At 35.7% G+C, this 14,860-nt stretch overlaps 2 protein-coding genes across 2 annotated transcripts in view; both read right to left on the bottom strand.

Moving 5' to 3' along the window:
• Nucleotides 1-8,397: 8,397 nt before the first annotated feature.
• Nucleotides 8,398-10,096, bottom strand: AKAP5 (A-kinase anchoring protein 5). The gene has a single exon (XM_044664853.1). The coding sequence runs from the start codon at nucleotides 9,967-9,969 to the stop codon at nucleotides 8,626-8,628; it is 1,344 nt and encodes a 447-aa protein (XP_044520788.1). The 5' UTR covers nucleotides 9,970-10,096; the 3' UTR covers nucleotides 8,398-8,625.
• A 26-nt stretch (nucleotides 10,097-10,122) lies between these two features.
• The window catches only part of MTHFD1 (methylenetetrahydrofolate dehydrogenase, cyclohydrolase and formyltetrahydrofolate synthetase 1), an 86,876-nt gene continuing 82,138 nt past the window's right edge, over nucleotides 10,123-14,860 (bottom strand). The window contains exon 28 of the mRNA XM_044664855.1: nucleotides 10,123-10,348. The gene's annotated coding sequence lies outside the window, so the exon portion shown is untranslated. The remainder of the gene's footprint in view (nucleotides 10,349-14,860) is intronic.

Below are 14,860 nucleotides of genomic sequence, written 5' to 3' on the forward strand. Positions count from 1 at the left end.
ACGGGAGGTTCTAGGTTCAAATCCAGCCTCAGACACTTCCCAGCTGTGTGACCCTGGGCAAGTCACTTGACCCCCATTGCCCATCCTTACCACTTTTCTGTCTTGGAACCAATACACAACAGTTAAGGGTTTAAAAAAAAATGGTACAGCATTAAGGAAAGCAAATGGAGCCTCTTTTCAAAATCAACAACTGGAATCCAGCTGGAATTGGTTCCATCAAAGTCCTAATTGTCCTCCAGCTGCCCAGTGGCATGTGAAATTCACCAGTGTCTCCTCCGGGTTTTTAAAGTGTTGCTATCCTTTACCAGAGGTATACTTACTTTAAATAAAGCATATGTAGCAATAAGAAGGGACTGTGATGTAATGCAGTGAATGGCCTCTTTTGTTTTTTTGTCCAATCAAAAGCCTAAAGGAAAGATGAGGTTTTCTAGCTAAGCTATGTTTAGTAGTTTAATGAGCCTTCTGTGCGTAGGAAAGAAACATAATGTATTCATGTTTCACATATAAGAGATAGACCAGACACATTCTACAAAAGACAACATGGACTCGTTAGAGCATATTTAATCTGTATTAGTAATTTATACATATTAATTCAGTTTAAGACATCTTTTTTTCCTTCACAATTTCTTGATATCTGTTCTACAGAAATATAACTCTGTAGCCATTTTAATGAGAATCACAAATGCAACTTGAACTTTTGTAATATCTCTTCTACTTAACATTTTCAAGACAAAGTACTACTTTAAATATATGTAGCATTGAATTTTGTTCCTGCACCTGTTCACAAATTCAAAATGAATACATCATGGAGCTGTTTAAAAGCTCTTTATACTTTCAGATTTACTTAGTTCTGGCTAGGTCAGTGCAGAATTAATTACACTTAATAATACTTCCAATTGATAGTAGAATTGTAGGCATACAACAGGGGTTCTTAAACTTTTGTGTGTATCATAGACCCCTGTGGCATTATTGTGAAGTCTGTGGACTCCTCAGAATAATGTTTTTAAACATATAAAATAAAATACATAGGATAATAAAGAAAACCAAAGGTTCGTGAAAATAAAGATTTTTTTCTCTTCCAAGTTCATGGACACCACAAAATCAATCTTAACTGAGGTTAAAGACCCCTGCCATAGGCTCATAGCCCTTTAGAGTTGGAAAGGATCTTAGAGGCTACCTATTCCAATCCCTCCATATTTTCTAAATGAATAAACAATGGTGCAGAGAGACAAAGATTTGTCCAACATCTAATCTGGTAGAGACTTGAATCTAGGGCTTCTGACTCCAAGACCAGTGCTCTCTGCTGCTTCTTAGAAAAATTTCAGTTACTACATGAGAACTTCTCTATGAAATAGTTTCATTTATAAAAGTGAATAGTCAAAGACAGGCCAAGATGGCTTGCTTGAACAAATGCAGGTATTCCAGCTCCTACTTAACTATTTCAGCAAAAACTTAAAGATAGCACCAGACTGAATAATGATCAAGAAATCCACTGAGAAACTACAATAAGTGACTGAATCCACCCCAGAATTAAAAAGTCAGCCAGAAGTCCATAGGCAATGAGAAAGGGGCCCTGTAAAAAGAGCCTGTACCATAGGCAAGCAAGAAATAGCCTTCCCAGCACATCCAAGGACAGACCAGAGAAACCAACAGCCTGCAAGGCTCTATACCCAGAGACAGCAAGAGTAGAGGGCTCTCCTGCAAGAAATATTCAGGGGTCTCCCTGGAATACAGTCAGATTGGCCCAGGGACTTTGAGGGCCATAGCCCTCTATATCATCTATAGTCTTTCTATAGAATGGCCCTATGATTCAGCACATTGAAATCTCAAAAATCCAGGAGGGGGCCTAAAAATCCACTAAATGTCTTAGCATAGACACATCTTGGGAGGTGGAGTTCAGTTTAGGAGCTGTAGTGACTCAGGTCAAGATCAAAAGGTCAAATGCCCCACCCAGAAGTACAATGGGGTACACAGCCTGGCCCTGGCACAAAGCCCCAGTTTAGGACCTAAGGCTGAAGATATGAGTAAACATGAGAAAACACTGACCACTATGAATTGTTATAGGTCCAGAGATAGTCAAATATCCAACCTGGAAAAAGAAAATTACAACAATCGCAAGCAGAGATTCAAAGGACAAAAAAAAAAAAAAAAAATCTGTCTTGAACAAAGACTAAATGAATACCCAGAAGAAATGAGGCAAGAGATCAAAGTTCTGGAGGAAAGAATTGGAAGGAGAATAAATAATGTAGAACAGAAAGTGATAAATCTTACTCAAATAGCATATTCTTGAAAATTTGAATAGACTACAAGAAATCAAGAATATTATGAAATAAGAAATATTAGGACAAAATAATGCCATTGGAAAAATAGGAAAATGTAAGCTATTCACCATCAAAAGCAATTGACTTGGAAAACAGATCAAGGATAGCTATTTTAAGAATCATCAGACTTCTTAAAAACCGTTTACAACAATCTGTACACTATATTTCAAGAAATCATAAATGAAAATTTCTTAATCTGTTAGAACCAGATGGCAAAGTTGAGAGATAGAAAATGAAAATCCACCAATTACCTACTGAAAGAAAATAATATCCTAAATTCAAAATACATAGGAATTTCAGAGGCAAAATCCAGAACTCCCATGTCAAAGACAAAACATGGCAAGTAACCATAAAGAAAACATTCAGATACCAAAGTACCAAAGTGATGATCACATAGGTCCTAGCAACTTCTATTATAAGTGAGAAGATATCTTAAAGCACAGTATTTCAAAAAGTAAAGGAAAAAGACTTCTAATCAAGTGTAACATGTTATGAAACTATGTATAATCCTGTAGGGGAAAATTGATTTTTAATGGAGTAGAGGACTTCTAAGTATTCCTCATGATACCAGAGCTGAGTAAGAATTTTGAAATGCTAACAATAAACCAAGAAAAGCCTGGAAAGGCCAATATAATGGGGAAGAATAAGCAAGTGTTCTTTCAGATCTTGAATGTCCTTGAAAGGTGTTGAGTGAGTTAAGACCACCAGAGGACCCAGGGGATAGATAGATTTTGTTCTGGTGGTTTTAGAAAGGAAAAGAGAGTCGAAAGAATAATGTACAAAGAAAGAAGAAATCGTTAGAACTTGTTTTATCTCCTAATTGAGGGGGCACAAAAAGAATATACAAACATGGAGGAAGGGGTGGAATGAGCGGGTAGCAATGAATTTCACTCTTATTTGAACCAGACAAAAGTTCACTCTCTCTCTGTCTCTCACACACCCACATAAAATATATTAAGTTAAAAAAGGGAACTAATGAGGAAAAGAAAGGGTAGATTTAAGAGAGAGGTTAACACCAGGGAAGAAATAGTTAAAATAAACTTTAACTGGAAAGAATTGGTAATTAAGGGAAGATCTATCAACACGGGAATGGATGAACAAACTATATATGAATGTAATCAGATTAAATTATATTTTTTAAAAGCTTAAGAAATGATGAAAGATAATTTCAGAGGATCTTGCAAACATATGTGAACTGATGCAAAGTGAAGTGATCAGAACCAGGAGAATAATTTGTATAATAACATTGAAAAAGAAAAAAACAACTCTGAAAAATTTAAGATCTCTGATCAAAGCAATGACACAAAAACCACAGGATCTATGATAAAGTATATCTCCTCTACCGCCTAAGAAAAGGGTAATAGTCTCAGGGCATAGAGACATATTTTTGGACATACCTGCTGTGTGGAATTGTTTTGCTTGACTATATAGATTTGTTACAAAGTTTTTTTTCTTCCCCTATTTTTAATTGGGAAGGATTTGGGGAACAGAGAAAGGCTACCAATTGGGATGCCAATAAAAGGGGGTTATAGAAATATATATTTTTAAAAATTCATAGAAAAGAGGAATATTCAGAAGGAACATAGACAAGTAGGACAACTTTGAAAGTAACATGTTGAATTTTTTTACATACTTTAAAAATATAAAGCAGTATGGAATAGAGATTTATAGTTTTATATACAATCCTCTTTCTTAAAGTTCTAAAAAACTTTAAAGAAAAAGTGAGGTTCAAAGTCTGGAAATCAAATCAAGGTGTGCCCAGAATTTGCTCCAAAATGGAGTAGTCCTAGGTTTTTTGTTGTAATATGGCAGAATCATAATTGAACCTCAAAGGGGTTCCTTGAAAGTTTAAGTTATCTATTAGAGTCATAAGTCAGGTCTACCAAGTGGGGGATGAGGAGCTCAGTCTCAGTCTCACAAAATGTTTTTTTTTGTTGTTTTTTTTTAAACCCTTGTACTTCGGTGTATTGTCTCATAGGTGGAAGAGTGGTAAGGGTGGGCAATGGGGGTCAAGTGACTTGCCCAGGGTCACACAGCTGGGAAGTGGCTGAGGCCGGGTTTGAACCTAGGACCTCCTGTCTCTAGGCCTGACTCTCACTCCACTGAGCTACCAGCTGCCCTCACAAAATTTTTTTAATGTGATCAGGTGGTTTTTAAAAATTAATTGAAAACCCTTGAAATGGAAATGCAAACAAAAAAAAGTATACACTCAAAGCAGCCTTCAAAACCCAAATTACACAGTAAATTAGAATATCACTACAAAATGAAACTTAAGATTCTCTAAGGAGATTATTAACCTTTTTCATAATATGGATTCCTTTAGCAGTCAATTAAAAACTATGGACCCTCACTCCCTTCTCAGAATAATGTCTTTAAATGCATAAAAGAAAATACATAGGATTATAAAGCAAATCAACTCTATTGACCTTATTTGTCAAAATATATATTTTTTTTAATGTTCAGAAGCTGCAGGTTAAGAGTCCCTGTTTCCCTGTCTTAGAGGGTTTCTTTAACCAAAAAAAAAAAAAAAATACATTCAGCATCAGATAAAACTATAGATAATCCTTATGAAATTGGGTATCTGAAACCAGGGAATCCTAAAGATAATGAAATATTGTAACGGTCAGTATTCTACTTTGGTTTCTGGTAAAATCAGATGTTAACTGATTTATAATGGTAATGAGTCCTGAATTGTTAAGAAAGAGCCAATAGGGAAAAAAAATTAAAGTAAACTGTTTAAGATTAACACTATGTTGGACTCAGTAGCCCAGACTAGACAATAATCCTGTTTACCAGGAACATATGTTGACTAATTGGAAAAATCCCATGACCCTATTAAATAGACTTAATTATAACATAGTTGACATAACTTGGTGATCAGTGTTGCAATGATCACCTCAAAAGATAATGTGTGTGTAGCTCTCTAGTCCATATCTATATACACAGGCATAAATTTCTGCCATATGCTTGTTATTCTTTGAAGAGGGGGTGGTGGTGCCAGAGAACACTTTCTGTTTGAAGGTTCTTTTGTTTCTTGTCACCTTTACTTAAATGTTACTGCGTACTATTTTTATACCTTGTAAAGAGCTTTGAGAAAATGCTAAGTGAATAATGTGCATAAAACAGAGGGGAATTTTGATATTCATGACACTGTAACCAAGACCAAACCTGATAACTGATGCTCTCAATGCAAGAGCAGGGACAGAATTTTTTTTAAAAAAACGAACCAATGATAAACCACTGTGGCTAACCAAATTTTCAGATCAAAGTGAAACTCAGAATCCTAGCCCAAGGATGCATATTTGAAGAATGGCATTTGCAAATCAGTAATTGTATGAAAATAAACATTTTCTCCTTACATTATCTATTGGTTGGTTATTTCTGTGATATTAACAAATGAATTAGGATTAGAATAAAGAAAACTTCACATTTCTTTTAGTTTTAAAACAATCTTGATTACCGAAGGAAATCTTTGACATAAAGATTTCTAAACCCCAACTGATATCCCCTAAATTCCAGCATAATAAAATGATTTAGACAACTCATTAGAAGACATGTCAAGCCATAAGCCTGTAACTGAATAGAATCAATCAATCTACATTTGGACTAATTTTTCTGACTGGAGTACTATTTCATTTAATTAGATAATCCCTTAACAACAGGATAATGGAAGAACGAATTTAGTATGTAAGCAACCAAAGATATATCTCGTAAAAGCAATCCAATGTAATATGCTAATTACTGATATTAAACTGGTGAAAAACGAATAACAATTGATAGAGCTAGTTAAAAAGTCATTTTCTGCATTTAGTGGATAATATCTTCATATGATATTGGTACAATACAAATACAAAATTTATACTGTAAATTTCTTGCTTAATGGTATGGCACTCCTTTCAAAACATTTTCAGTGGTTAGTAAAAGCTCTATCTTTGATATTCTTTGAATAGTTATTTAAAATTAAAATAAGTCCACTGGCACAAAGGCATTTGCAATAAATGAATACTGAATCCTTCAGGAAACAAAGTACATAAGGATGTACATAAGGGTTTTAAAATTCTTTACTTCATAAATATGGCACAGTATTTGCTGGTAGTTATAAAAAACATCCAAATCTGTTAGCACCACATAGAGTGAATTAAAGATACTGTAATCAAGATAAATGACCAAAGTGATTTTTTAAAAAAGTAAAATCTATACAGTTTTTAAGAATCTGACTTTAGGGTCTTTCCTCATGTTCTCTGAAAGTATACTCTGGGGGCAGATAGGTGGCTCAGTGGATAGAAAGCCAGGCCCAGAGATGGAAGGTTCCAGGTTCAAATGTGACTTCAGGCACTTCCTAGCTGTCTGACCTTGGCCAAGTCACTTGCCCCCAACTGCCTAACCCTTGTCACTCTTCTGCCTTGGAACCAGTACTTAGTATTGATTCTAAGACAGAAGGTAAGGGTTTTATAAATAAAAAATAAGCCCTGAAGACAACTGTAAATGACATATTTGCATGAGAAAATGCTAATATTTTTTCCATATTTGGAGACAACAAAGGGCACATAAATCTGGGGGGGGCAACTTTGCCCTTTTATATTAGAATTAAAATTCTTGCTTGTCATGCCTATCAATTGGTTTAATTTTCCCATTTAAGAGTAAAGAATTTTCTCTGTTCTGACTGTGTATAGGAAGTGGAACAAAAAGAGATTTCATAAGTATATGACCCTTAAAATACGAGAATTCACACAACCAAGTACTAATTTCTAATTGTCTAGATGACTTTTTCCTTTCTGACATGAAATTTTCTATAAAGTAGATACCTTACAAATCCAGTCAAAGCTTTTAATTACCTTCAGGAACACCCTATTTGAAGCTTGCCAAAATCAAGCTCTGGGACCCAAATACAGAACTATGAGGTAGAGTATTATGAAACATTGTGGGTATTTGTTCTGGTTAGACACTGAGGCAGCACAATTATTCCCTCTGAGCTAGGAAAGCAATCACTGATAAGAGCAGAAACCATGAGCTTCTCTTCTCTCCCCTTCTTCACAACAGAATAAAATGCAATTAACAAGGCCTCTCTCCTAAATTATACCTGAATAATAGCGGCTCAGCACTCCTTTCAAGATGCCAATCATATCAATTATTTGGTTTAAATCTTACCACTGACAAAAGGTAATGTATCTATTTTCTTTCTCTTCTTTAAGAAAAAAAACAAAAATGCCAACTTCCTTTTAATTTGTCATACAGATCTTTTTCCATAGTCAGTATAACTATATTTGGAAAGAAGGATAAAAAAGCTCTTGTTCTCTGAATAGGATATGGAAAATGCTTTATCCATCTTTCTCTCTCATGAAGCTGCTGACTTGTTTAAGCAAAAATTATTTCTGCAACCACCAGAACCGTTTGCCATGATTTTCTGGAAACAACACAGATATCTTAACAAAGGAGATAATAAGTAACTTGGTGTTTTGGCCCAATTTGACTGACATTTTCCCAAAATGAAAATGGCTGAGCCCTTCAGAGGGTTTTAAGCTTTGGAGCTCATTTTCTTTCAACTTAGTATCCCTTTACAAGGCTTTCTCATAGTGGCCAATTCCAGAGTGACTTCTCAAAGGAATAGGTTTCATCGTCACTTAGGACTAGGACCTAAGGAGGTGTGATGATGTAATAAGTAAAGATGCTTCACTATTCTCCCTATTCCTCCCATCAAGGATGCCTCTTTTAGAAAAGGAGGAACAAGGGCATTGATTATAGGAAAAAAAGGAGAGGTTAAGGTAAGCGTTTACAGCTGCCAAGCTATTTGAAGGCATTTTATGCAATTTTTTCCAATAGCTTAGATGATCAAGAATAGAAAACTGTTTCTTCTTAATTAAAATATGTATTTTGTGAGCATACATGTATGCCACTGAAATTAAGAAAATGCAATACGTCACATGATTCTGCAGTAAGACCATTGGCTAGCTACACAATCACAATAATTCACGCATCTACAAAACTAGCTCACCTTATTCACAATTATAACAACAAAATTGAATTGTAAAAAAAAAAGTCTTTGAAACCAAATGTAAGCTTAATGTATGTGCACAACTAAATTACTTTATGAAACAAGGTTCTGTCATAAAAGAACATTAAGGAGCAATATAGTACATTTCTGGGTCAGATTCTCATCTCAGCTTGACAGGAGTAGGTACTGTTGAGTTTTGGAGACTGGGAATTTATCCATAATGCGTCGTCTGAATTAAAGGTATCATAACATGTAAAATAATTCTTCATTAGGTTTCCATGAAAAGTAAATATGTGCTGAAATTCTGGTCTTTTATATAAGATTATTTCTTTTGTTATCATCAGAATCCATTTCATTCACCAGTTGTTCTATAGACAACTGGATAGCATTCTTGACAAGCGAGGAAGCAGTTTCCATTAAAAGCTGCTCATACTGCTCAGAAGTTCTGCCCTCAAAATCATTAACCCCTGTGGATGACATAGCATTAGAAAATGGCTCACTTTGCTGATTTTCAACTGACATGAAGAATTTTTTAGGGACATTTTTTGATTTCTTTACATCAAATTCACTGACTTCGGTGTCTGTTACAATAATAGCAATTGGCTCCATTCTTTTGCTTTCTTCGAATTGGGGCATCTTTGGGCCCATTGCATTTTCTTTGAAATCTGATTTGCTGAAGCATACTATGGTGTCTTTTGACTCATTCTTTTCTAAAACACTTTCTCCATTTTCATGTTCTTTCTCTTTTGGTTCCTGTTCTATGACACTGTTCGATGTTTCTTCCCTGATCTGTGTCTCAGGGGTTGCAGGTATCTCTGGAGGGATTTCATCAGGTGCCACAGCACCATGGATCTCTGTTGTCTCCTCAGGGAGCTGGGGTCCCACTTCTGAAGCCTCAGGGATGCTTTCTTGATGAAGGTTTACAACCTGTTTCTCTTCCGTCTTTTCAAGGATTAATGCTGCAGTGTGAATGACGCTAGGTTCATTATCAGCTTCAAGTTCTAGGGAAGCCACATTCTCCCCAGAAGGGCTGATGTTGCTAACCTGGGGCACAATTATATTGTCTCCCTGGGCACTACCTCCACTTATGTCTGTAATTAATTTATCCTTTACTGCTGTATCATCCTGAGCAGTCAGAATCCTTGTATCTAAGCTGTCTGTAACTTCCTTTACTTTCAGATTGCATTCAGATTCTTCAGTAATTTGGGAATGGCTACATTTTTTCTTACGTCTTGAGAGTTTTAAGCAGGGGATTTTAATTCTGGAGCGAGTCTTTTTCTTAACAGGTTTGGTGTCATCAGTGTTTTCTATAGGCTCTGCTTTAGCATCTAAGGAGACTTGTTTCTTTGAAGATTTTGACCTTTTCTGTCGAGTGAGGAGGCGTCGGATTGATGCCCAGGTCCCCCCTGCTGACTGAAACTGATCTGAAGCTTCGACTTCTGTGTGATCCTTTGTACCGCATGGACCTGGATGATGGGCTGCCGGGTGGTCTCTTTCAGAACAATTCTTTGACTTCAAAGCTTTGACTGATTTCTTTCTTCTTTTAAAACAAATCATGGATGCTTTTTCAACCTGTTCCTCAGCCTGAGGACTTATCTCTACTGATTCTTTCTCATCCTTACTCTCTATTTGAATTTCTGCCACTGTGGTCTCCATATTTTGCACCACACTCTTTCAGTCTGGAAAACAAATTTTTTTTTTTGTCCTTTTATTGTCTTTTATGGAAAGACAGTTGGTAAAAATTTCATCCCAAAGGGCAAGTGGGCTTTTCTGTGTGTGTGTGTGTGTGTGTGTGTGTGTGTGTGTGTGTGTATTTTATTCTTTTTGTGAGTACAAGTGGTCTTGTTCCACAAAGATGTTTTTGGTGGCTCTTTCTGGATAAAAAACTTCCAAATCCTTTCTGGTTTGTAGTTCCTCTGCTTTCTCCATGAAAGAAAGCCCTTTTGTAGTTCAGCTTCTTTGTTACTTTGTTTCTTTGTGTTTTTTTTTGTTGTTTTGTTTTTAAGGAACACTCTTCTGTATTGGGATGATCAACCTGAAAAGGAAGAGAAAGTCATATTTCATTTCACTTTTTTCTATAGATGCTTCTATTTTCCACCATATGTTTCTATGGTGAAAGCTAGTGGCAGTGATAGTAAAATTTTTAAAAAATGGCCTTGCTTTTGCCATGAACAAAATTTTTCTCCATGGTCTTTAAAAAAATTTCCTCTTAATATGTTCTACAAAATTGAATAATGAGCGGTGATTTTATTCTAATTATTTATGCAATTTTCATGAGACTGATAAAGATAGACATATAGGAAAGACAGCACCATCAGACTTATTTCCGTATAAAATGCATGTTCCCTAATGGAAGTCATAAAGGTCTCATTTTTCTTTGAGGGAAAAATCCTACTTTTAAAGGAAATTAAAATTCTTCCATTTCTTCTAATTCCCCATTCCTGCTTAGTTTTAAGTGTGTGTACCTAGAAAAATCAAACTTTTCTATCATAAAGTAGAAATAACATATAATATAAATATGCAAAAATAATAACTATAAACATATAAGCAATAAACATAATGTCAATAAGTACATAAAGCATATAAGTAATATCTAGAAATAGAAAAATAATATCTATATACATCTATAAGTACATAAAATATAAATAATATCTATAAATATAATAATATATACAAATATATAAGCACATAAATATTACCTATAAATATATAATGTGTAAAATGTAAACAATGTATAATACATATAAATGTAATTTTACATTCTATATGTTATATATATATATGTATATAAAAAGATATAAATGTCTAGAATCTTAAAGTATAATGGAGTTCTACTAGGTTCTAGGCATTAATAAGGAAAATGGCCTGTTCTGAGGAATTGTAGTAACCCTATTAGTAAAAATCTCATGTGCTTGCTTGGGGCTACCTCCATTAGAGAGTAATCATAAAATAGCCATCAATACTTGGGAAAATACATTCTTTAAAAGTAGGTTATTTTGACTACCTCTTTCTGGGTATAAATGGGTTGGGTTTTTTAATTTCTATTTTATTGCCAGCATTTTAAAGTTTGGTTCTGATGCTCTTTTGAAAGCCATCTGCTGAAATAATGCACCAGACACAGGACATTTAAGAGTTTCACCCACTCCAAGAGAAAAGTATGGCAATAGTAAAGAAAGTATGAGATAATAGCTCATCAAATTTCCTAGGAATCTTAGTTAATGAAAACACAAAAGACAAGGGGCCTTTCCTTGGAAGATGTCAATATAAATCTCTTGTTGATAAAATGTTACTCGCATGACCATGTTAAGGTCTTCTATGATGCAGGCAAATACTTGCCTTAATCAAATACTCCCCATCTTTAGTAAACATTTTAGAAAATCATTATCAGAAAAGTAGCCCTGGTAGGCCCCAAATAAGGAAATTTTATGTTGTTTTCCTAATTCTAATGCTAAATGATGAAAGTCAGAATCACATTTGGGCTATGCTATCATTTCACTCAGAATGCTTTGAGTTTCATCAGATTGCTCACTGAGTCTCTTATCCATTGTGAGTTCAGTATGCTGGAAGTTTTTTTGAGCAGGTCTAAAAGTGAAGCTATGGAAGTTAAGTATTTTGAAGAATATGGCTTCTGAAATAAAATCATGAAAAATGTTTAACAAGTGTGCATGCTAAGTAGCTAAGTGTTGGGATATGAATAGAGCACTGCAGTTAGGGTCAATATTGGAATCCTGTCCCTCAGACACTCACGTAAGCTATATGATCTTCTTTTAGCCTTACCTTTCTAAAATGTCACAGGGCTGTGGCGAGGATCAAGTTAAATAGTATATTTAAAGCTTTTTGTTAACTTTTAAGGCACTACTTAAATGTAGGCTATTAAGTAAAAAGGGTAAAGTGAAAGAAAAATACATTTCATAGCTCACACTTATAGTGCTTTATACAAAGGGCTTTTTTTTTTAAAATAACCTTCTTATGAGTCAAATAGTATTCACATTTTACAGGTGAGAAAACTAAGGCTGAAGAGTTCAGCCATCATCATTCTGGTTGGGAATCAAACCCAACTCTTATGTTATTGTTGTTCAATTGTACCCACCTTTTTGTGACTCTATTTGGGGTTTTCTTGACAAAGATACTAAAGTAGTTTGCTATTGAGGAAACCGGGACAAACAGGGTTAAGTGACTTGCCCAGGATCATATAGCTAGTCAGTATCTGAGGCAAGATTTGAACTCAGGGAGATGAGTCTTCCAGACACCAGGACAGGCATTCTATCCACTGTGCTGCCCCAAAATCTTATGACTCCAAGTCATAATCCAAGTCCAAATCTTATGACTTCAAGTTTAATGCTATTTCTACTCTACTATGCTACTTCTGAAACCTCTGAATAAAGATGCTACACTACCACACTGACAGACATCATTGATTCTAGAATGATTATAAAAGAAATGCAAATCAAGGAAATCTTAAGATAGAGTAACAAAGATAGCCAAAAAATAAATTACAACATTCAGAAGCTACCTAGTTCCAATACAACTCTGTGTTGCTGCTGCTGTTTCAGATTCTTCATGACTCCCCTTTGGGGTTTTCTTGGCTCATTTAACAGATTAGAAAACTGAGGTAAACAGGATTAAATGAATGGCCCAGTGCCACACAGGTAGTGTCTGAGGCTGGATTTGAACTCGGTGTCCCTGACTCCAAGGCCAGAGCTCTATCTACTGCACCACCTAGCTGCCCCTAACTATGTTATCTAACCTAAACTGAGCCCTCACTATGGCAAGGCAGTCTTCTCATACTAATAAATCCCTAACCAATTCCATGTTCCATAACCTTTTCTTCCCTTCTCAAAACGTTCTTGCCTCCTACTCTCCCACCCACCCTTTGAACCTTGCCTTGTTTGAAAAACCATAGGCTTGTCGATTTTACTTTGTAACATCTCTTGTATAGTCTCACCTTTGACTCTGCTACCACCCTGGTGCAGACTCCTATTGGCTGGACTATTTCAATAAGTTTCTGGATGGTTTCTCCATCTCAGATCTTTCTTCAGTCTGGCCTTTCTTCTGTATAGCTAGCAAAGTGATCTTTCTAAATGGCTTGACCATGGTACCCCACTTTCTCAATAAACTCTCTATGTGTCTCCCTATTACTTCCTGGATCAAATATAAAATCCTCTGCTTGAGTGTTTTTAATTTAATTTTTAAATAGCCCTTATTATCAATAATAAGTCTTAATTCTAAGGTAAAGGAGCAATAAGGGCTAGACAATGGGGGTTAAGTGACTTAAGTGACAGGGTCACATAGCTAGGAATTGTCGGAGGCCACATTTGAACCTAGGACCTCCCATCTCTAGATCTGGCACTCTATCTACTATGCCACCTAGCTGCCCCTGGCTTTGAAGCCCTTCAAACCTGGCTCCTTCTTACCTTTGCAGTCTTCTTCCACTTCCTTCCCCTCCATGTACCCTTTGATCCAATGACACTGGCCTCCTTGCTCTTCCTCACCTAAGCTCCGTCTCCAAACTCAGGGCAGGTTCACTGGAAGGTCTGAAATTCTCTCCCTCCTTCTGCCTTGGAATCAATAATTAGTATTGATTCTAAGACAGAAGGTAAGGGTTTTAAAAAAGAAGTAATGAATCACAAAACTGATAACTGTTTTTTGACCCAGGATTTTAATGCTAAGACTTTATCCACTCCCCTGCCCCCAATAAAAAAGTCATTAGTATTTATATAGCACTTTAAGATTTGCAAAGCAGGGGCAGCTAGGTAGCTCAGTAGATTGAGAGTCAGGCCTAGAGATGGGAGGTCCTATGTTCAAATCCAGCCTCAGACACTTCCCAGCTATGTGACCCTGGGCAAGTCACTTGACTCCCATTGCCCACCCTTACTACTCTTCCACCTAGGAGCCAATACACGGAAGTTAAGGGTTTTAAAAAAAGATTTGCAAAGTATTTTGAAAATATCTCATTTTAACTTCACAGTAATGCTGGGAGACAGGTGCTATTATTAGCCTCATTTTATAGATGAGGAAATTCAGGCAAACAGAGATCAATTGACTTGCGCAGTGTCACATAGCTGGTAAGTTTCTGGGACCATATTTGAATTCAAGTCTTCTTACTCCAAGTCCAGTGCTCTATCTACTGTGCTACCTACCTGCTTACAAAAACAGCATAAAAAAGACTTATTTGTACACAAATATTTATTGCCCCTCTACTCATAACAGAAAAAATGGAAATTTATATGTATTCAATGACTGAATGCTGGATGAATAAAGTATGTATGGCATATTAATTATAAATCAAATACTGTGATGCTATAAAAATTAGAAATATGAAGCATTCAAAGAAATATGGAAAGCTAGACATAGACAGGCATACGCATAAGCATGTTTGTATATATACACAAACACACATATAAAGCAAACCAGAAGTAATGAAATGTCAGAGAGATTTGGAAAGTGATATAAAACAGAAATGTTCCCTTGGGAAGTCCCTTAACCTTCAATCAGTGCTTTCCAACTAGGAGACTTGGCTTGTCCCCAAGGAATGGGTGATCAACTG

Source organism: Gracilinanus agilis, chromosome 2 (assembly GCF_016433145.1).
Source record: "Gracilinanus agilis isolate LMUSP501 chromosome 2, AgileGrace, whole genome shotgun sequence".
Classification (NCBI taxonomy): Eukaryota; Metazoa; Chordata; class Mammalia; order Didelphimorphia; family Didelphidae; genus Gracilinanus; species Gracilinanus agilis.

What these genes read in the sequence shown, in the direction of transcription:
- AKAP5 (XM_044664853.1), bottom strand. Translation starts at nt 9,969, where the DNA reads ATGGAGACCACAGTGGCAGAAATTCAAATAGAGAGTAAGGATGAGAAA.